The sequence below is a fragment of the Miniopterus schreibersii genome (assembly GCF_964146895.1).
Source record: "Miniopterus schreibersii genome assembly, chromosome: 2".
Taxonomy (NCBI): Eukaryota; Metazoa; Chordata; class Mammalia; order Chiroptera; family Miniopteridae; genus Miniopterus; species Miniopterus schreibersii.
Window position 1 is genome coordinate 64,114,604 of NC_138102.1, and position 23,629 is coordinate 64,138,232.

The 23,629-nt window shown below is 38.3% G+C and overlaps 1 protein-coding gene across 2 annotated transcripts in view; it reads left to right on the forward strand.

Annotated features, from left to right (window-relative positions):
* DIAPH3 (diaphanous related formin 3) overlaps positions 1-23,629 on the forward strand; it is a 424,348-nt gene that overhangs the window by 12,263 nt on the left and 388,456 nt on the right. The window contains exon 2 of one of the 2 annotated variants that reach the window (XM_081128431.1): positions 15,007-15,039. The exons of the other annotated variant lie outside the window; for it this stretch is intronic. Within the exon in view, the coding sequence (XP_080984557.1) occupies positions 15,007-15,039 (33 nt within the window). The remainder of the gene's footprint in view (positions 1-15,006; positions 15,040-23,629) is intronic. 2 annotated transcript variants of the gene reach the window in all.

Sequence of the window (23,629 nt, forward strand, 5' to 3'; positions counted from 1 at the left end):
GACACCTTCAGAGAGAAAATAAAGGCCATATTGCTTGAACTTGCTCAATTTCCCGCTTTTGCAGCTGTAATCTTCTACATCTGCATCTCTTCATCTTTCCTCCTCCAATATCCACTGAAGAAATTTAGCTTTCCTGATCAAGGTTAATCCCTTTACCCCTGTTCTTGACCCAGCCCCACCCCATTAGGAACGTTTCCCTCTTTCCGGGCACCTTCCTGTAACAGTGCTCTCCTGTCCCCCAGGATAAATGAAAAAGGGGAAGCAAACAAAAGCAAACAGCCTCCCCTCTTCAACTTCCCCTTGGCCCTTTTAGCCAAGTTCTTCGAAGCAGTTATTTTCATTTACTCAGTAAATATTTGAATGCTCTTTATATGAAGCATAGCAAAGATATGGTTTGATCCTTGACTTTGAGAGGCTCACATTGAGTCTGGTATGGAGAACGAGGTGTGAACCAACAAGTGTGAAGGCTCCCGGGGAGTCCAAGTCGTGTAATCTCTAGGAACTCAGGTTCTGGAGTTAACTGGGGTTTAAGTCCTGGCTCTGTGTTTGATAGTTGTGTGACTGTGGGAAATTACTTTTGCCCTTTCTTTCTTCGTCTGTGAAATGGGAACATTAGTATCTGTATTATAGGTTAGATAGGATGACCCAGTGTGTTACAATGGGGGTAAACACGTAAGTACTGAACAGCTCTTAGCTTGTGGCTGCTCTTGTGATGGCATTGGGGAAGGGTAGGTGCACTCATACAGGAGGGGTTCAGCCACTCCCCGTGGGTTCCTCATTTTTGCTTTTGCTGTCATTTCACTGAAATTGCTTTGGCAGATCAGTAATTGCCAACCCAGTGGCTGACATTCAAGCGTCATCTTTCTTCTTCACAGTGTCAGACTGACCCATCATTTCTTGCAATTTTTGCCATAATGTGTTCTTTTCTTCTGATCGTTGCTCAGCCCTGTTCTCAAATTAACGTTCCCAAGTACTATCTCTGATTTTCTCTTCTTTCACTTATACCCCATTTCAGCACGAACACATTCATTTCTTTAGCTTTTATTACTGCCTAGGTCAGTAGAGCTTTCTGGGATGATGGAAATATTCTGTTCTGCTGTGTTGATGTTGATAGTCACTAGCCACGTGTGGCCAATGCTACCAAAAAGCTAAATTTTTAATTTGAGTTAATTTAAATAGCCACATGTGGCTAGTGGCTAATGAAAGACCTACATCCATGTTTAAAGGGACTGTGGCCCTCAGCCTTCACCTGTGAATCACACTGCCTGCCAGTGATGAGGTGATTTACCCCTGCTGGACAACATGCACGTGTTATTCCAGCAAAGATGGTAGCCTCTGAAGCTACCCTCAATGATAGGTTTTTGAGCAAAACAAAATCAGCGATGACAGAAACAGGCATGGGATCACACATGTTAGAATGACTGTCATCAAGAAGATGAGCTAAGTGCTGCCAAGGATATGGAGTAAAGGGAACCCTTGTGCACTGTTAGGGGTTGTAAATTGGAACAGTCACTATGGAAAACAGTAGGGAGGCTCTTCAAAAATTAAAAATAGAACTACCATGATCTAGCAATCACACTTTTGGGTATATATCCAAAGGAAAGGAAAATTAGATCTCAAAAAGTTATTTGTACTTCCATGTTTATTGCAGCAGTATTCACACTAGCCAAGATATGGAAAAAACCTAAATGCCTTTTAGCAGATGAATGGATAAAAAAGATGTACACACACACGCACATGCACACACTGGAATATTAGTTAGCCATGGGAAAGAAGGAAATCCTGTCATTTTTGACAACATGGATGGACCTTGGGGACATTATGCTTAGTGAGAGAAGGCAGACGGAGAAAGACAGAAATTGTAGGATATCACTTATATGTGGAATCTAAAAAAGCTGAACTTGAAGAAACAGAAAGCAGAATGTTGGTTACCTGGTGCTGGCGGGGTGGGAGGATTGGGGAGATGTTAAAGGATCAAACTTGCATCTAGAAGATGAATAAATTTTGGGGATCTGATGTACAGAATAGTGATTATAGTCAACAGTGCTGTGTTATATACTTCAAAATTGCTAAGAGACCAGACCTTAAATGTTCTCATCACAAAAAACACATGATAATTATGGGAAATGTTAGCTAAAGCTACAGTGGTAATCATATCACAATACATACACGAATGAAATAAACACATGCACCTTAAACTTACACAACATTATATGTCTGTTCTATCTCAATTAAAAAAAAGAAACAGGCACAGGAGAATTGTCTTCCTATCTTTGCAAGATCTGCAGTCCTCAGTAATTCACACTAGGTTATTAGGATCATTGGGTGCCTCCCATGCCTGTGGCTGTCAGCTGCTGATTTCCACATAACCCTTGTTGGCTTGCTTTTGTTAGTGTGCTTGAATGGTACAGTAATGAACATGAAACTATGTACTTTTAAAATGCAGGGATGGGCAAAAGTAGGTTTACAGCTCATATGGGAAAAGCCATATGGATTATGATTATAATAATACAAGAATAAACTCTGTGTTTCCCGTGCTCACGACTGAAAACCTACTTTCGCCCACCCCTGTATACTTAGGTTATTGCTGGAGAGTCATTGCTGAAGTCTCCTTTGGCGTTGCTGGAAGATTGCCAAGGGTAGTTTAGGCTGCAGTTTGAGCTTGCAGCTTGACTATAGAAATTGGTATGCTCAAAACCTAACTTGTGACATAGAAGGTTATGTGTTAGAATTTCACTCTGTCATCCTGTGACACAGTAGAAGTTTGGTAGTTCAGTATTGTATTGGTTTGTTCTGTATATAATCCTGTTCAAGGATTTATCTCTCCATATTCCCCAAATTCTTTTGGATGACAAGTGCAAAGGAAAGCATTAGATGAGGAACCCAGGTATATTTCAGTATGTATAGCCCCAGCAGACAGTTATTTTTGTTATATTATTTTTTGAATCACAAAAAACGGAAAAAATAAGTGACCCAGGCTATTTTTTTTCTCTAGAACCTTTTGGATGATAAACTCCTTCAGGGCAGGTGCTGTGTTTTGTAGGTCTTTATATGCCTGGCCTAGTTTGATGTCTGATTAACTTAGGTGCTCAATAACTATATCCTGCTTGGTTAATATTTCTAAAAGAAATATAAAATGTGACAACACTTTATGCATAGTGCTGGGACTGCATGTAAGAGCTGGAATTGTCCCCTTTTCCTCCACTTTGCAGATGCTAACTTTGTAAAATGCAGCCATCCTTTTGACTTATTTTCAGTGATAAACCAATTTAGAGGGTAGCGATAAAAAGTAGTCAAATAATGCAAGAACATTAATGGTGATTTAGTTAATTTCCAAATTTCTTTGCCCCCGAACAACTCAGAAAAGGCTTCATTTCCACCGTGAGTCTTTCTCCCTGGGTTTGATTACAGCAGCTGTCCCATGGAGCAGTGGGAGCCATGGAAGGGAAGGGGAATGAGCTTGGGTTTGGGAGTCACAGTGACTCAGGTTCCATTTCCAGCCTGGCCACTCACCACTCTGGAAAATTCCTTGTGTGGCACTCAATGTCCTGATCTCTAAGATGAGGATAATGGCTAATTTACAGGATTGTTGGTTGTATTAGTAATTATGGCAAGTCCTCAGTAAATGGTGGTAGTAATGGTAGTGAGGAGGGCTAGATGGTATGGGTACCTAGGAACCTGTTTTGCATCTTGGGTTATTTCTCAGTAAAGGACTATTTGGCTTAAAGGAACAGACCTCATACAATATAGCTAGTTTAAGCTAGGAAAGAGTAATTGTAAAGACAGACAGGGGTGTGTTCCGGGATGAAGCACTGTACATGTAGATGGTCCTCACAAGAGATTGGAGCCAAGAACTGAAAGCTGGCCGCTTTTCTCATTCTCTTTTCTGGGGTCATACAGTCTTGTTTTGCTTTTCACTGGGACTTGCCCCACTATTGTATCTCAGACTACTGCAGCGTCTGCTGCTTCCATCTTCACATAACCAAGTCCAGAGCCGCACAATTCCACATATACATACATGCTCCTGGTCTATGCAAGAGCAGATCCTGATTTTCATCTCTGAATTCCAAATCCAGGTTTCTGGGAAAGTGAGCATCAGATTGGCTCTGCTTGGCTGGCTCACAAAGGATATTGAAGACTGCTGGGCCCACGCCCATAACAAAGAAGTGATAGTGTTCATGAGGCTGGTAAATCAGCAGGTGTCCACCACATCTACACATGTGGGTCTTTGGAGATTCCTTGATAGATTTGGTTCCAAAAGACTGAGTTCATAATACAGGCTTGTAGAGATATTAAAGATTTGGTTCCAGACTACTGAAATAAAGTGAGTTTTATGATAAGGCAGGTCATACTCTTTGCTGGTGGAAGTCTTGCCTTCAGTTTGTAAAAAACACATCTGTGAAGAACAATAAAACGAGGCATGCCTGTAGTTTACCCAATTTAGTGGTTTCTAACCTGGGTGCACATTAGCGTCACCTGGGGGAACTGTAAAAGTACTTATTGCAGGCTGGGTGTTCAAAGATGAGGGAAACATGGTCTCTGCCACATTAAAAAGAAAAAAAGACATAAACTGTAAGACAGTGATCAGTGATCCAAGGGAATTATAAACAAAAGAGCTATGGTCGGACAGATGGAATTTTTATTTCTTGATGACAGTGAAGGTTGACCCACCCTTACTATAAATTCATATGTGTAGTACCTATTCAGTCTGCTGTTTACCTCACATCTCAGCTGTCACTCTCAAGGCCCAGGCAACATGCTGGCTCTGGGATGGCAATGGGAAACTGCCACTGCTTAGAGTTCTCAGCCCCAAGAGCTGAGCCCCAAAGAAAAATGACAATACATGAGAGGCTTCAGCAGCTGAAAGAGGATGGTCCAATGTAACTGACACCCAGCAAAATAGAGCTACTGGCAAAGTGACCATGACAAAAATCCTTGCCTTCCAGCAGCCCAAGCCTGGGGGGGAGACCTGTACACATTTACATAAATCACAAATGGATTTAAGTGGATTAGAGAATGATTACAATGCTCAGGAGGAAGGAGACTTTTGGGGTGGCCTTGAGGAGAGTGAGGATGACTTGAACCAAGGTGGTGCCTGTGGGGATGTTAGTGGGAAGGAAGGAGACTACGGTTTATTAAAGCCGCCTCACCACCAGGTGTAGTATGTTATGTACTTTACCTGGCCTCAGATAAGGCTCCTAACAAGCCTATGGGGGCAGATACTTCCTATTCTCCTGGTACAGATAGGAAATTGAGGCTCATAGAAGGTTCCAGTGCTCAAGGTCACACAGCTGATCTGTATCAGAGCTGGATTCCCATCCAGGTGAGTTTAATTCTAGAACCCAGGCAATTTGCCTTTGCCCAGTAAATGCAAGCCAGTATATAAGAGAGAGACATACTCGAGGTCGGGGAGAGTTAGAGAATCTTCCTGAAGCAGGCAGCTTTTAAAAGTGAGTAGGTGGGTATGCAGGGTAACAGAAATCAGCCTGAGCACAGGTATCGAGAGGGAAGGGACTGAGGCACTGAAGTAGAAACCATGGTAGGTGGATTTAACCTGGGGGTTGCTACAAGGATTGGAAAGGGAAGGGCAAAAAGGAGATTCTGTCTGAGAGCGTCTCTGTGGCTAGGGCTCAGAAATCTATGTGCCCCTCTACCATTTGTGTTTAGACCCCTGTGGGAGGACTCTTAGGGCTGACCTCAGCCTTCTGAGGGGTCTGAGGGATTATGTTGTAACTAAGCTGCTGTAATTAAAATTTCTTTCTCACTTCTCCAAACATGGTTGACTATTTCTTCCACACTCTCTGGACTAATCCTATATTTAAAAAATAGTTTTGTTAATGCAATAGAATTAACTGAGTTTGTCCAAAAATTGCCTTTGTAAGCTTTATAGTGCTTTGGGAATATTTCTCATACTTCCTAGTGAAGGACTCCTGGCAGCTTAACCAAACCAACCACTTAAAGGGCCCTGCAGGGAAAGGATTATTTGAGAACAGACCTGTTGCTTTCCTTCCCTTCCCTCTGGTGTATCTTGTATAATGTTCAGATTCCACTATTATTTACTGTTTAAGTTGATTATTCATAATGTGTTTTTATACTTAAACACTTGTGACTATTCCATTAGGAGAATAAATGCCCCTGTCCTTAAAATGGTCTGGGACGCACCTGCCGCCGCCTCCCTTTTCTCTGTTTTGTGTTGCTGTAGCTGGGCTGGCTTCCTGGATCCTTGAACACGGCAGAAGTGCTCCTTCCCCGTGGCTTTGGTTGTGGCTGTCCTTTCTCCCCAGCTACCAACTTAGTCCACTTTCAACACTGCTTAAATGCCACTTTCTCAGTCAGGCCTGTGCTGACCCCAATTACCCACATTTAAAATTACAACCTGCAAACCCACTGGCCTTACCCTGCACTATTCATTTTTAGAAGAGCAGTCATCACCTTCTAACTTATTTGTTACGTTTATTGTCTGTTAGATGAGTTCCTTTAGGTAAGTTCTTTTAGGACAGGAATCTTTGTTTTTGTTTCCCATGTCAAGAACATAGTAATGTTGAATAAATATTAGTTGAATGAATGTTTTAGGAATCTCATTCTGTAAGAACAAATTCTGTATTGTAACTTAGTAAGTCATGGCTAAAAATTAATTGGACTTTAGTCTTAGATTCATGCTATAATGTTTGCGTGTTAATTAGCATGTATTTGAGCAAATATAATTAGCAAGTCGAGGCTCTGCTTTTCTTTCTAGTCACCATTGAATGCTCTGTTATGGTGCTTATCCCACTGCCTTGAATTATGGTTATTAACTTGTCTTGCTGTGTAGTAGAAAAAATAATTGGATTATGAACTAGGTCTTGATTGAAAAATCATGTCTTATATTTTATTTTTTGTATTTGGTATCATGTCTTCATCTGCATGAATGGGTTATCAAGTGAGTGGTTTTTACCTTAATTTTCTCAAGATGAGATAGTTTACATTTACAATAAATAAAAATGTTAGATTTCTTTTATCTCTGCCATTAAAATAAGTGTCAAAAAATACAAAAATAAAGCTAAGTTAATATTTTATGTTGCCACAGAAATTGAATTTGTGTCAGAAGGGTTTTTGCTTGTGATGTAGTGATTTGTATATTTTCCTTGAAATTAAGTCTCTAGCAGGTGACATCAATAATTCACAAAACCAAGGAGCTTTTTGAGATTGGTTAATTTATATATATATATGTGAATTAGAAAACAAATGAATAATGCGCTTAATGTACTCTGACATCTGAAAATATGCATTAAAGACCCAGCCTATTAAAAAGTTTATAAATAGCATTTATTAGATGTTTTAGATTTTCATTTTTAGTTCTTTCACTAGTACATACTTTTGTTTTTTGAAAAGGAGCTAATCTATATTTTCTGCCTGGTGTGAAAAGTATTATCCATAGTAATGTAAAAAGCTTTTCTCATTATAAAAATAAATTTATTCATTCTAGACAACTGGGAAAATACAAGAGTATGTGAAAAAAATTGCTCCAAATGCCCAAATGCCACAATCCAGAAATATAAAATTAACAATGGTTTCTGTCTTATTTTTTCCATAAATGTATTAATAAAGTTAGAATTATATTGCATATGCTATTTTAAATACAACTTTTTTCATCTAACATTGTTTCGTAAGTATTTTCCTATGTCATTATAGTCCATATGGCAGGACTATAATTTATTTACTGTACTTTTATAGTCTGGGAAATTTTAGGTTGATTACAATTCTAGCTATTTAAAATAATGCTGTAGTGATACCTATTTGTATATAAACCTTTGGTTGTGTTATTTCCTAAGTATAGGTTCTAGAAGTAGATTTAGTAGGTGAAAGAATGTGAACATAGGACTTGATTGACCAATTTGTTCTCTAAAAAGGCTTAACAAGCCCCGGCCCGTTTGGCTCAGTGGTTAGAGCGTCGGCCCTCAGACTGAAGGGTCCTGGGTTCGATTCCACCCAAGGCCATATACCTCAGTTGCAGGCTCAATCCCAGGCCCCAGTTGGGGTACATGCAGGAGGCAACCAATCGGTGTGTGTCTCACTGATGTTCTCTCTCTCCTCCTCTCTGAAAAAGCAATGGGGAAATATCCCTGGGAGAGGGCAAAAAAGGCTTAAGGAAATCCATTCTCATTACGGTGATGCGAGAATGTGAACAAAAGTCCTCACATGCATGTGAGATCATGAGTAGTGCTCTATTTTTTTTTTAATATTTCTTTATTGATTTCAGAGAGAGGAAGGGAGAGGGAGAGAAACAGAAACGTCAATGATAAGAGTCATTGATCGGCTGCCTCCTGCACGCCCCTGGCTAGGAATCGGGCCCGCAACCCAGGTATGTGCCCTGACCCGGAATCGAACCGTGATCTCCTGGGTCCTAGGTTGATGCTCAGCCGCTGAGCCACACCCAGCCGGGCGAGTAGTGCTCTGTTAATCTCTGAGATATTCAGTCTAAATTTGCACCTTGGACAAGACATCTTGAGGCACCCTCAGAAATAATCTAGTAGTTTGGATAAGCTTCAAGTTGATTCTGGACACTCAGGGACCATTTAAAATCTACCTACAGCTAATACTTTAAATACTTTTCAGCCTTCTCCAGATGATGAAAAAGGTCTAGAACTAAACCTACTTGTAAAGCTGTTTAAAAATTTAAATGACTTTTTCCTGGGCCCATTTAAGGAGTTTTTGATCTGGTGATATAGTGAAAAGAACTGGAACAGCTGAAGAGAATATCTTAAAATAGGTATTAAAGCTGTGTTACTGAAATTAGTCATTATGATTTCCCTTTAATTTTACTTCAACATCGAATGAGTTTATTGACAGAAGAAGAACACTAGGGTTCTTTTTAGAATAAAAAATGACTTGTTAGGTGCCCAGTGCCTTGATGTACAATCTAGGTGAAAGTTCCAAGTAACGATTTGATAATTGTTCTTTTTAGAGAGGTGGTTGTCTTCTAGCAGTTATGTTGCAGTCTTTTGAAAACCTTATGTTCTCTTAGAAATGAATCGTTCTACTTCTTTTCATGCTTGAATGTCCCCTGAAAGCTGATCTATCTTGATGATTCTCCTTGCCCAAGGAAGGAGTTATGGAGAAGGGAGGTCTTGATTCTTGGGTGGATGAGAGTAGAGAAGCCTTGGACAATGGAAAATGGACCGGTATTTATCTTTCTGACGTAAGCGGGATTATGGTTTTGAATAAATGGACAGATTAAAAGAAGCTGGAGAGCTTTCTCTAATTCTCAACTGTACCTAACATCTCCTCTCTCACTTCTCTCTACCTAAGATTAAAAAAATGACTACATGAAGAGCCAGTAAACTTAAAAGTTTCTCTTTATGGTATCAAAGAGCCAACTCTACTCTTAATCTCTGCTAGGAAAGCTTCAGTATTATTTTTGGACCCTTCTGAGATGTTAAATCTGGAGCCCTTGAAGAATATTTTCACATCTATGTGTGTTGTGTAGTTGCCTGGGAGATGACCCTTAGAAAAACTCTGTAGGTGTGTTTAGTGTCATGGTTAGTAGTAATATCACTTTACATTTCTACCATCTTTATAATTGGTGTTCACATTAAAATAAACACAGGTGTGTGGACCAGAAGTGTTATTAGGTCAAAATACATATTCGTAAGTGTATTGGTGGAAAGGAATAATCTGGACTTTTAACACAAGTGTGAGCAACGCTTTAACATATTACCATTATCCACAGATTATGATTAAGAGAAGACTGATTCTTGCTTTTTTTCCCCTTAAGGTATAACTCTGTTGTGCCAGTAAGTAATCTGTCACTGACTCATTTTAACAAGCAAATAGTGCCATGTCATGGTTAGATATAATGAACAATCTTGGATACTTAGGGTCTAAGCATGCGCTATGAGATTGAAATACGTATTTTAGAGATAGACTAAGCATTTGAATAAATGATGCAATTGGTAATTCATCCTGGGCACCACAAATTATTTTAAGGGAAGGTGCCTGTTACTTCATATCAGTAAACCTGTCCCAACTGTACTAGCTCCCTGTCTCTTCACTTCTTTTGAAATCCTCTTGTTTTTTTTTTTAAAAAATCTATCTTTATTGATTTCAGAGAGAGGAAGGGAGAGGGAAAGAAAGAGTAAGAAACATCAATGATGAGTCATTGATCGGCTACCTCCTGCACTCCCCTCACTGAGGCTGGAGCCCGCAACCTGGGCATGTGCCCTGTCTGGGAATGGGACCATGACCCCCTGAATCATAGGTTGATGCTCAACCGCCAAGCTATGCCGGCTGGGCTCTTGTATTCTTCTCTGTACTCTTCATTTAGCTCATTTCAGACACCAGTTTTAAAGTGAGTCTCATGGTGAGAAATTTGTGTGTGTTCAAGCTGAGGGAATGTTTAATGACTGGTGGCAGGGTGGTATGTGGAGCCCATTTCTCTGGGTCCTGGGTTTGCTGCGGGGCCCCTTAAAGTTGCAGGTTCTCCCTAGCCGGTGTGGCTCAATGATTGAGCATCGACCCATGAACCAGGAGGTCACAGTTCGATTCCTGGTCAGAAACATACCTGGGTTTTGGGCTCAATCCCCAGTAGGGGGTGTGCAGGAGGCAGCTGATCAATGCCTCTCTCATCATTGATGTTTCTATCTTCCTCTCCCTTTCTCTTTCTGAAATCAATAAAAAAAAAAAATATTTAACCACAGCAACAACAATATCATGCAGGGTCCTAAACCCCACCTTAGATCTACTAAATCAGAATCTTGGGAAGCCCAGGCCCTGTAATCTTCTTTTAAAAAGATAATCTCGATGTGTTCTTTGTGCCCACTACCCAACTGGTCTAGAGGGTCTAGTTTATGAAAATTGAGTCTGAGTCGAGTTCAGCTTTATTCTTATAGGGTTTCTTCTTGCTGGTAACTTCTCATAATGACCCAGTTAAAAGATGTAAATTTAATGGAATTACAACAGCTAAAAACTATTTTTAAGTATTATCATGTGTTTGGCTCTGATGACAGTGATCCACGCCTGCAGTCTCGACACCTGGTGGTGTCTGTCATGTATTTGATGACATTAGTGGACAGATCCTTTGCTCCCTGCTAGTTCAAATGTGGTAACCAATGAAAGGAAATGTAAAAATTGCTAAAAATCTTGGCTACAGTTGAGAATCCTTTTCATTCCGTGTGTATTCCAGGGGTTTGTATCTTGCTTTGTGTTAATTTATTTGGTCTTTGCTACATACTCATAAACTTTTACTTGAAACTAAATGGGTGGAGGTGGGACTGTTTCTTCATACCTCTTCATATTTACAGCACTTAGCACAGTGCTTTGAAAGCTCCAGATCTATTTTTGACAGCATGTACTGTCTTCAGTAAAGGTTTTGATGGGAATATAGGGATCTATGTTCTGTGTTTCTGCTCCTTTTTTGGGATCCTATGTTCTTTAGAAGAAAAAAATCTATAAAGACTTTCTCTTTCAATTCCAGAGTGCTCGTCTCGATCACTCATCCTAGGAACTGTCGACATCTACATGTGGTGTTTCTTACTTTTTAGAGAGAAAATAGAATTTGCAAGTAGAGAAACAATAGAAACAGGAAGAAGGGTGAGTTTTTGGCCCTAAAAAGTTAGGGCTAGGGCAGGAGCCCCAATGTGCTTTAATATCTCATGCTAACCAATTACCAGTGGTCCTGTGTTCAGAGCTGTTCATATTTTGATTCTATCCTCAGTTTTATTCTGTCCCATAAAGGAATAATAACATCTGGAGGATCATAGGCCAGGTAATTTAACTAAAGGTCAAAAAGTTACCTTTGTGTGACTGTTTTAATGTCTGAAACTATATGCTTTTAACTTTTTTGGGGCAAATATGACAAAAAGTTGCTTTTGGATTGTTAATATTTTAAAAAAGCATTTCTATTTAGTCAGTTTTATGTTTCTATTTCCTTTTTGGTTTGGCTATCAGCAAGTGCTTCTCCTGAACTGGATTGATGCGTGCAGTTCCCATTTTCCCTAACCAGTAGTATGGCTGGTAGCTGTAAAACAGAAATACTTCATTTTCTAAGTGTCTTAGTTAACCAGACATTTAAACAGTACCTCAAGTTCCAGTATAACAGCAATACTTTTTTATAATACAGTTTTTTCTTTTTTTAATGAAAGATATCACCCTTGTAGTTTTATACCTACAAAAGGCCAAAGCCCTATGGAATTATCTGAGGTTTTAGTCAGTCATCCACTCCCTCCACTGTCTAGAAGTCTATAATTTAAAAAGGTTGGACCTTGAGATAATGTAAACTTAATAAACTCGAATTAATATTAACATTCAGACATCACACAAAAGGATACCATTTGACCTAACCTTTACATTTTCTCAGTAAGTATTTAGTTTGTTTTTTTTTAAGTCCTATTTGAAGTGGACTGTGATTAGACATTCCAGATTTTAGTGGAAATTACTCATGCTTAGATCTATTAAAAAATTTTTTTAGTAGTTTCTTTCAGATTGCATGTGTGTAAACAAAAAGCTATGTCATCTGTTTTTCTGGAAGCTAAATCTAGCAGTCAAACTTATTCTGACTTTCATGTTTTGATACAGAAACTATTTTTAGATCAGTTTTTCAGTCATTTACTCTGTTAGTATCTCCAGTTCTATTATGGGGCTTTGAAATGATATCATTTCCTGCCCTTCTGGCTTCTCTTGCTGGTGGTGAGTGAGAATCGATAGGTAAGTGTTTTCCCTAAGAGAAGGAATAATTAGCTTCTTGCTTTTCGCTCAGACTGTTAAACTCCCCACTCTTACATTGCCTGGTTCTTACTGTTTTATGTAAGCTGCCCCTGCATTATAATTCTGTTGCAATTCATATGTTCGTTTTTGTGCAAGTGTGTGTGGAATAATGTAGATATCATAACTGGGCCTGTATACGTACCTTTGTTTTAAAAACACAAGTCAAGCATTTAACAAATTGAATCCTTTTAAAAGTCAGACCACTTAAACATATCAAAGAGCCATGCCCCCCCCCCCCCAAATTCTTATGTGTCTTGTTATTACACGAGTTACTCTTTGTTCTTTTTCTGAAAATTGTAAGTCCAACTCTAATTTAAAAGTCTGCTCAACTTGAGGCCTTTGAGGTATATAAAAACATACTTTGATATTGACATCTCAATTTTGCATTATGTAACCTACACCCCTACTTTTTCTGTCTGGTAGTTTACTTTCTATATCTTCTGTGCAGTCTTCAGCTCATAAATCTTGCATGGGCTCTACTCTCATTTCTCTTAAAATTGTCTATTTTCATTGTCTTTCTCTCTTTTGTAACATAAACTTTTATGGCATTTTCCTCAGGCAACTCAAATTGGGATTTTGAAATATTTCATTTGTGTAAGTAGATGTTTTCTCTTTGTTGTGGCATACTATTCTAAATAGGATTTCAGCTTTATACTTTTTTTTTTTTTTTTGGCCTTGCATTTTAAGCGCTAGGCCACCTAGAATGCTATTGTCAGAAGTCGGCTATATTGCTCTTGTCAGAGAGCCTTGAAATGACCCCTTTCAGGTGTGATGAGAGTTGTGGTTAGGTGATACCTTTGGTTGGAGAATGAGATGTGGTTCGCCTGATAAAAACATGCTGGAAATCTCTCTTGGCAGGAAAGCACAGACGGTAGGCAGTTAGAGGAAGGAACCTCCAGGCAGCCTTTCCACTGTTCCTTTTTCTGTGGACTTGGGGTAGAATTGGGTTTAATTCTAGTTGTGGTCTCTGGGATGAGACCAGGGCCCTAAGTGCCTCAGATTTTACAGTCTTGCCCTTGGTCACACTCTTAAGGACCTCCGTGCATACTTGTTAATTTCAAGGACTAGAGATAGTATAGATTAAAAGCAAATTCTACAGCCCAGAATTAAATACTAACCCCTTGTTAATCCCGTATTATTATTTCTTTGTTTCTAACTTAACCGGCAGTTCAATCTGGAGCCTAGTGGTGTGGCTAATGGCCAATAGTGTGGTCATTTATTCAGCTGTATTCTCTTTGGTGTGTACAAAGCTCATTTTGGGTCCCTGAGGTTGGTGTTTTCTCTGTACTAGAGAAGGAACATCTTGGTGAAAGACAAGAGAATCTGGGATAGTTTTTACACTGTAACAGTTTTTAATCTGGATCATCATTGAGGTAGATTCATGAGCGTAAAGGTGTACTCATTGCTAACAGGTCCTTCTATACTTACAAAATAGTACATCTGATTTTCTACTTAGGAAATGCACTTGATCCCTTTTCTGCCCTGTTAATGATCTAATGCCACAATGAATAAGAGGAAGGAGAATTGGAAATCGATTCTAGCTACTGGGATACAAAATCTTTCCCGACTCTGGAATTTATAAAACCGAAGATTTCTGTTTTTTCCGTCCCTCCAAATACTTCTTTTGAGCTCCACTTTGCAGGAGACTAAAATTATTCATTTTCTAAAGTGGCCTTATGTTTGTCTAGCAAGGAAATCAGCAAAAGGGTTCTCGAAGAAGCTAGCAATGAAATTGGAAGTGTCTACTGTCACCACTAGTGATAAATGAAACTGATGTTAAAGATGCAAATACTTGTTCTAGTATTCTCTTCGTTTCTAGAATTGTTTAAGTTAATTAAGCCAGCAAAGTACTTCATTATCTACTATGCTGCATGCTAATGGTAGATTTAAAGTTTCACTTTTATAATATGAACAAATTCTGAAAATTAGATTTAAATCTTTATATCCATTGTGTTCTAAGTTCATATACTTAGTGATAATTAATAGTTACTTGGGAGACTACGGTAATTGTATCACAGTTAGGTTTCTAGTTTGGTTTACAAATATAAGAAATTTTAGGCAGTGTTTGGTACTACCACATTCAGGATAACTTTTGCCCATCTTCTCAAGAAAGTGATTAAAAGAGTATATAATGCATTTTTATTAGGCTGTCAGGAATTTAATTATATTCAACTTAGCATTGTAAAAATTTAAATGTACTCTATTAACTAAAATTTTAAATAGCTGTTATAAATTACTGATGCAATTGGTTTCTTTCATTTGCAGCATTTAAACATTAGGACATTGACAGATGACATGGTAAGATTGTTCTCAGTATTTCTTGTGAATTTAACTAACTGTGATGTTGATGGCATGCTGTGCTAACACCTTTGACATTGCTAAAAACTGCATGTTTTGGAAATGTACTATTTTTATGGTGTTAAAATAAGAGGCAGAACTGGTAAAATACATTAAATTGTTGCTTTTAAATAGGGACTAGTTGACATGTTAGTTTAAAAAATTCATTCAATTACAAGTTGTTAGTCAACCTTGAATCATTCATATCAGCTCTCATACTTCAAAAAAGAGGTTTAAAAAAAAAAACTAAAGACATGTCAGCTTTTCAGAAATATGTAGTTGCTAATTAAAATAGACCAGACTAAAATATCATGTGTGTACTTTTAAAAATTTTACTTAAAAACAGGAGAACCAAGCATCCTTAGTATACATTCTGCATGCTGAAAATAATAGACCTTCTTATAAGTAATTAACATGTCATAGCACCATTACAGATTCTTGTATATTCAATCCATTATTCTGATAACTATTTCTGAATATAATTCTTGGTTAATGATAAAGGAGTAACAACAAGCAAGACCCAAATAAACAATAACACCAAAAATACGTTAGCGTGGTATAGAGGACAGAGCATTTCACTCTACTGACCAAGTTTTGAATTCAAGTTCACCTTGTATCAAATAATGAAGCAGAGCGCTTAAAACATAGTAAGCACTCAGAAAATGTTTAGCACCCCTGATAATCCAAAGTACCATCGTAGACACTTGCCATCTTAGGGTAAGGTAAACATGCAAATGTGAATAAGACATAGATCTTGACATACAAATTTAAAAAATTGAATTAGTGTTATGTTTTACTCCTCTGTATTGTATCTAAGAAAAGGGTATTTGTCAACTTTTCAGGATGACATTTATTTCTCATGTAATAGTATTTAGAAAATGGTAGCAATATGGAGCAATTATGCAGATTATTTATGTAACTTCTTACCCTGTGAAGTTGATGTTGCTCTCATTTTACCGAGTGCATTGAGGCTGACAGGTTAAGTTGGTGGCTCTCTCAAGTATGGACAGCTGGCAAGTGGTGCAGATGTGACTTGAGTCTTGTTCCACTTAGCTCCAAAACTGTATGCTTAGTCTGTTGACTTAGCTTTCAAATGGCTTCTTAAGGCTGGTAATAAAACCATCTACAATTTTTTATTTTTTAATATATATTTATTGATTTCAGAGAGAGGAGGAGAGAGAGAGAGAAAAACATCAATGATAGGAGTCATTGATCAGCTGCTTCCTGCACTCCCTTCACTGGGATCGAGCCCACATCCCCAGGCATGTGCCCTGACCGGGAATCAAACCTTGATCTCCTGGATCCTAGGTCGATGCTCAAACGCTGGGCCACGCCTGGCTGGGCCATCTACAATTTTTATGTTTGAACTTTTATGAGAATATACAGTGGTATGTTTGTAACAGCCTTATTGAGCTATAATTCACATATCATATATTTCACCCATTTAAAGTTACATTTCACTGGTTTTTAGTATATTCCTAGAGCTGTGAAACCATCACCACAATTCATTTTAGAACATTTTCATCACCCAAAAAGAAACTTCATACCCTTAAGCAGTCACTCCCCAATTACCAACTTCCCTAGCCCTAGGCAATTGCCACTCTGCTTTCTGTCTATAGATTTGCCTCTTCTGGACACTTCATATAAATGGAGTCATATGATATGTACTCTTTTGTGACTGAATTTTTTTACTTAACCAAAATATTTTCAGGGTTCATCCATGTTGAAGCATATATCAGTACTTCCTTTCTATATGATATTTTTGAGGTTTTTTTCCTATTTTATGGGCACTGTATATTTCCCATTTTCACTCAGCCTGTGGCCTTGCCTTTGTTATCCCTTTGTTATATAACTCTCTCCTTGCACATTGCCAGCCCCCAATCTCTAGAAACACTCATGTTATGGAATTGCTTCAACAGGCTACTCTCGAAACCATCTTGCTGTGATTGTACATTAATAAGTGGGTTCCTCCTCAGTGAAGACTTTCTTAATCTTTCTCCACCCTGCCTTCCTTCCTCACCTCTCCTCTAATCTTTGCAACTGGACTTGGTAAGGTCAGAGCTTTTGGATTGTTGCCACAGTGCCCTGTGCATGATTTTATCAAGGCAGTATATCATCTATTATCTCTTTTTCATTAGTTTAAATCTTTTGAAGATGGAGATGATGTGTTATTAATATTTCCAGGCATGTTCTCTGGCACACGTTTAGCATTTTCTTAAGTTCTTTGTTGAAGGAGTGAAAGAATGAGTTACTGTTTTGATAATTGCGTGGTATTGTGGTTTCCTTGGATCTGGGCCTGGTTGGTCCAGGTCAGGCTTCCCAGAGATGGAGTCTTGATTTTGCACAGGGTAGAGAAGCTTTGACAAGGACTATCAGTCTTTCTGACCACCTGCCTGGGTCGCTGACCGTTGCCTTGCCCCTGCCTTCACCTTAGATGCACACATGACCGTCTCTCCTGGATTGCTTGTTGACTCTCTTCACATTGCCTCATTGGCTGAACTGCTATGTCCCCAGCTGTCACTGTTGTTCTCTTCTGATCTTGTGCTTTAGCCTGGTTCTTGAGTGGCCAAGGCTTGAGCCCAGGAAAGGATGGACAGATAGTCTAGTGTGGGCTTTGGACCCATTGTGGAGCTTAGAGAATAAGCATGACTCCCTTGAATAGGAGACACTGACAAGTAAAGTTTTTCTTACTCACTGTTGATTGATGCAGTGTGGAAGGAGCATTGGATTTGGAATCAAAAGACTGTCATTGAAAGACAGAATTCACTTCTTAGCTCTCTGACCTTGGCAAATCAATTACGTGTTCACTTATTTGTAAAGAATGACTAATTATACTGCCTCTGCCTTCCTTACAGGGTTTTGGTGTGTTTCACTTAAGCCTAAGTAGGTTGAACTGTTGCATTTAGTTCTGTCCCTTTTTAATGCCTTTTAAAAATATTTCCTGATCGGCAGAGAGTGGCAGTGTGATGCTTTTGCAGTTGAGGCTTACAGGGTATGTGTATTGCAGATCAAAGCAGAGCTAAGAAGGGCTGGCTGGCTAGCTGAATATTTTGAGGGCTCTTTAAATTATTTCTGGTGAGTTAGAGCTCAGGGAAGTATTGCCACTGACTGATGCTTTGATGTATGCTAGCATTATGTTTCCTAATTAAAGTTTGCCACTCCCACAACATACACGTTGCACATGTGCTTATAAAAAAATTTGATTTCAGAGAGAGGAAGAGAGGGGAAGGAGAGAGAGAGAAACATCAATGATGAGAGACTCATTGATAGGCTGCCTCCGGCACTCCCCTCACTGAGGATCGATCCTGAAACCCCAGGCATGTGCCCTGACTGGGAATCGAACTATGATCTCTTGGATCATAGGTTGATGCGCAACTGCTGAGACTTCTTAATGTGAATAGCTTTTTTTGGGGGGGGGGGGCAGAACTTGAGAGAAGGCATCTAAGAGTGGTGCCCACTGTGGTCATATGTATGAATAACAAGGGTTTTAGAAACATTAAATAGAAACATTCTGGGAAGTATTAATATTAAAAACCCATTTCTTTAATTTGCTTTGCTAAAGGCCTGCAAAAGTACTTCACCCTTTAAGATTATTTGAGTTACTATTAGAATTTAATTTCATAGGACACTGTTTGGTGAAAAGAATGAAGAAGTACTATAGCATTGAGGTCCGTAGGCAAAGTTAATATGTTTTAAACAGTGTTTATTCTGTACATGTTTGAGCATTCACTGTGTATAAAGTGCAGTCCAAGGTGCAAAGGTAATACAAAGGTGAAAAGTCATTGCGTTTACCACCCTCCATTGTATTAGCTGGGTTGAAAAGAAAGCTTTCCTTGTAGAGATAAAAAGATTGGGAGGAGGACAGTGAGGGGAAACAAGTTTGAAAAGGTAAGCTGGAAGAAATCGTGGAAGTCACAGTACTGAATTCTCCATCTCTGTATCCACTGAATGTTTCTGCTCTCTAGGAGTTGTTTGCCTTGCTTTTTTTCTCCCTTGTCCCTCATAGACATTTGTCAGAAGTACAGTCCTCCTAATGATAACCTCTTCTTCTTGCCCGCTGACTTCAGCATTGCTATTGTAACCCCTTGTTGGCTTTCATACATTGACTGGGACCCACACTAAGAACTACATTTGATTTTGTAGCCTGACACACACACACAAATTCTCTCTCAGTTGAAACACGTTTTAAGAAACAGTATTTAACATTTCTAAGCATAATAAACTCGGATCCTTTCCCTTTCAGTCTTTTCCATTCTTTTTTACTCCATTCCATTGAAAAAAACCCCAAAACAAGAAGAAGAAAAAAGTGATCCAGTCCACTCTATTGATTTCATGACCCACAAACGGTTCACAGCTATAGCTAGGAAAATGGACGCTGGCCTATGTAGCAACTAGAGGAAGTTCTGAGATCTTCGTCGTTTGTCTTTCACGGAATTTTTTCATATCTATTTTATTGAATTATGAGTTGTTTGTAATTCTTTTTTATCCTTTAAATGTAGAATCTGTGTTGATATGCCCATTTTCCAATCCTGATATTGATAATTTGTGCTATTTCCACCCCTCTGATTAGTATGACTAGAGGTTCGTCAGTTTTACTGATCTTTTGAAAGAACCAGCTTTGGTTTCAGAAATTTTCTTCATAGTTCTTTTGCTTTCATTTATTTTATCTTCATTATTTTCTTCCTCTTGCTTTATTCTGTTTCTGGTTTCTTAAGGTGGAAGCTTAAATAACTGATTTGAGGTATTTTTTTCCTAATATAGGAATTTGTATGCTATAAATTTCCCTCAGAGAGCTACTGCATCATTTTCTGAATATTTAAAATACTTTCTAATTTTCAGTGGATTTTTTCTCTTTGACCCATTGGTTATTTAGATATATGTTTAATTTTCAAATATTTGAGGAGTTTTCTGATATCTTTCTATTACTGATTTGGCATTTAATTCCCTTGGCCAGAGAGCATAGTTTGTGGGATTTCAGTCCTTTTCAATTTTGAATCTTGCCTTCTGTCTGAGAATGTGGTCTATGTTGGTGAATGTTCCATGTGCACTGTTTGTTAAAACTGGTCTATCAATAGTAAGTAGGTCAAGTTGGCTGATAGTGTTGTTCACATCTTCTATATCTCTGATTTTCTGCCTGCATGTTCTGACAGTTACTGAAAGAAGTGTTGAAGTCTCCATATATAATTTAGGATTTTAAAATTATCTTTTCACTTTTATTCATTTTTTGCTTCATTTTTTTGAAGCTTTCCAATCAAGTGTATATACATTTAGGGTTGTTATGAATCCTTTATTATTATGAAATGACCGTTTTTATCCTCAGTGATATTCATTAGTTTTAGTTTTTGGAAATTTACTGGAGCATAGTTTGTGGGATTTCAGTCTCCACTCTGCTTGATCCAGTTGGCTCCTTCCTGTTTGAAAAACGAAGATTTCTTGGCTCTGTGATACTTGATTATCAGTTTCATATCCCTCTGACCTTTCCTTTTCTGTCTCTGTTACGTGTGTTTTTCCTTTGCCTGTCAACTATTGTGATTTCTCAGGTTTCTTTCCTAAAGCCACTGTTCTCCTCTGTATGTGGTGCCTGATCTGGGCAGTCACCTTTGTCTATATCTCTATGACCTTTTCCTCAAGGTGAGACATTAATGCATTAGCCTCTGAATACCTTCATGTGGATATTTCATCTGTACTTGAAACTCGACATGCCCCCAAATCAAACCCTTTACTTTTCTCTTACACTGATATTTATTCCTATATTATCCTAGAAGATAGCTTCGCCCCTCTGTTTCTAATTATTTCTTGAATCTATTTTCTTCTCTGAATTCCTTCTATTAGAGCACTGTTTCTTTTATCATCTCTTGTCAGGACTCACAACTTCCTATTGCTTCTCTCAAAAAGCCAACTTCCTGCACAGCAACCAGAGTGACCTGTATAAATTGCATTTCTGATCATATTTTACCCTATTTGAAACTGCTTAATTGCACCTGTTATGTATAGATCAAGCCCAAGCTCTTTAACATGGCACATAAGGCCTCTGTGGTAGGAATCTGCTTCTCTAATTTGATACACATTTCTCAGTCAACATGCAGGAGCCTTCCAGGGAATAGAAAGATGTGAGGTAAGTTGTTAGAGATTTTACTTATAGCTGCTGATTGGAAGAAGGTGTGTGAAGTGATAGTAAAGACCATGTAATTATTAGACCATGTGCTAAGTAGTGTTCCAAATATTAGCTTTATAAGCACATTTAATATTTTGAGCAAGCCCCTGAATAGTCATTATTATTCCCATTTTTAAAGATTGAGAAATTGACGCAGAGAGAGATTAAGCAACTTGTTTAAAGTCATGGGGCTGCCAGGAAACTCTGGCAGATTGGCCCGAGAGAACACCATCTTTAACAAGTGAGTTATACTGCCACTTAAGTGCGGTCCCTTTCTCCGAGAGTGCCAGTGTAAAATCTCAAAGTATGTCTCATTAGTTTCTCTTTTTTTCCTTAGAGGCATCTATGTGAGACTTCTGACCTTTAAACGGACAAGGAAAAATTATATCATAGCTGTTGGTCTTAATCCTGAGAGAATTATAATTGTAAAGACATTGTAGTAAGAAGTTTCCTGTGATAAGAACTATTGTGAATATTTCTGGTGAACAAAACTGAGAAAGGTTTATCCCAAAGGAACAGTGATGTGTGTGACTGAGATGGCAACAGGTATAGGATGTGAGATTATTTAAATTGCAAGGACATGGAAAGACTGGATGGAAGCTACTTCACAGATCTAGCAACTGTGGTCTGCTCCTAGTACAGGCTTTTCTGCTTCCCCTTAAGGTTCCCCATGGGGAATGGGTCCTGGAACCACTGAGGAGTCACCTGGCCTGGGTGTGGGTTCTGGTGAGTGCTTTCAGAAACATTCATTGTTCTCTATGGGCCTTCTGACTCACTCCGTATACCTAGCTGCTACCAGAAAACTCCAGCACATTCCTGAGGGGTTTTCTGTGAGCAGGATTCACTCAAAGATGAGTTCTCCAGGTGACCGTGCCTAACAGAACTGGGTTTTGTCTACCTGCAGACTGTTCCTATACCTAGACGTGATATGTCTTGTGGAATATATGCTAAATCAGACATCATTCATACAAAAATAAAATAAAATGATTTTAATGAAAGAAAAGTGACTTTGATTATATGAACATGTGCCTAACTTTCAAGTCAGTTAACAAAATATAAATTAGTTTTAAAAAAGAGCTCAACTTAAAAGAATTATTTAAAATAATATCTTATTGGTCCAGTAGGATATAAAGCTTTTATACTGTAATTTAAGTTCATTTTGCGTTTTTATGAACTTACTATATTTTTTTTTATAAATTAAAAACAATGGTAATATTTTCCACAAGTGTTCTGTAAAAACTATATACTCAAAATATATTATTTCTTCTGTGTAAACTAGAAATACCAGTATGGACTGGGGCAACTGAGTATATGTGGCAAAATACATCAAAACAAGTTCCATAAAATTAAAATTATTCACTAAGTCAGGTGGGCCTTTCTGAGCCCATTAATAAGAGTTAATTAAAGCTTCCTGTACTTAGATTTTCAGTAGTAACACTTAAGTACTACCTTAGGATCTTTAAATATTTATGAAATAGTTTAGAGAGCTCCTCCTCAAATCAGTACAAACTTGGGAATAAGATAAGAGCTCTCAGGGTTGAATATACTAAGATGTAGTAGGGTGTGCAGACTTGTTTGTTCATTCTTTTATCCATCCATCCATTCATTCATTAAACATTTATCGAGTGCCTGGAACTATTACAGGAATAGAACAATGAATACGACTGTTCCTTCCCTCTGGGAACAGTGGTGAACCAGATGTGTACACGATCACTATACATTTGAGTGCAGTGTGATAGGGGTTGGAACAATAGTATATAAGGGTCAGTGGAAGTCATAAGGTTAGCTTTGATCTTGGGGAAGACTTCATAGAGAAGGTGACTTCAGCTGAGCTTTGAAGGATGAGTTGATATCCAGGCTGGCAGGCGTTGTAACTTTTTTCACTAGTAATTTTACATCCTGAATGTCAACTGAATGAATTCCTAGTGGAAGTGTCAGGTTGGCATGTAGAAAGCAATTGCTGATATCTTCAGAAAATTTTCATGAATGGGTACTGTTGGTCTGCCTTCTAAAAAATAAAGTGTAGTAGTCACTTACAGAGCTAGTTTATATTTGTTCTTAAGTATAGATAACTAATATAGATAACTAATATATACAATTATTATACTTTGAGTAGATGTAGGTAGTTAGAACTTAAGTGTTTTTTGAATATTAAATTCTTTTAAAATGATTTTGGGCTCCTTCTCTTTCAGTGGAGATTTTCCTTGTTATCTAACTCAATGGTGTTACATTACAGAAATTCATGCTTGTTTTTATTGTAGCCCGCTGCTCTTTGATCAGTGTTGGAAGAGTCTTGGTTTTCTTATTGAATACATAAAAGGCATAACACCTGGCATTCTTCCTGATATTGTTGAGAAGGATTTAGAAGGCAAGAAGCAGTGGCTTGTGTCCCAGCTA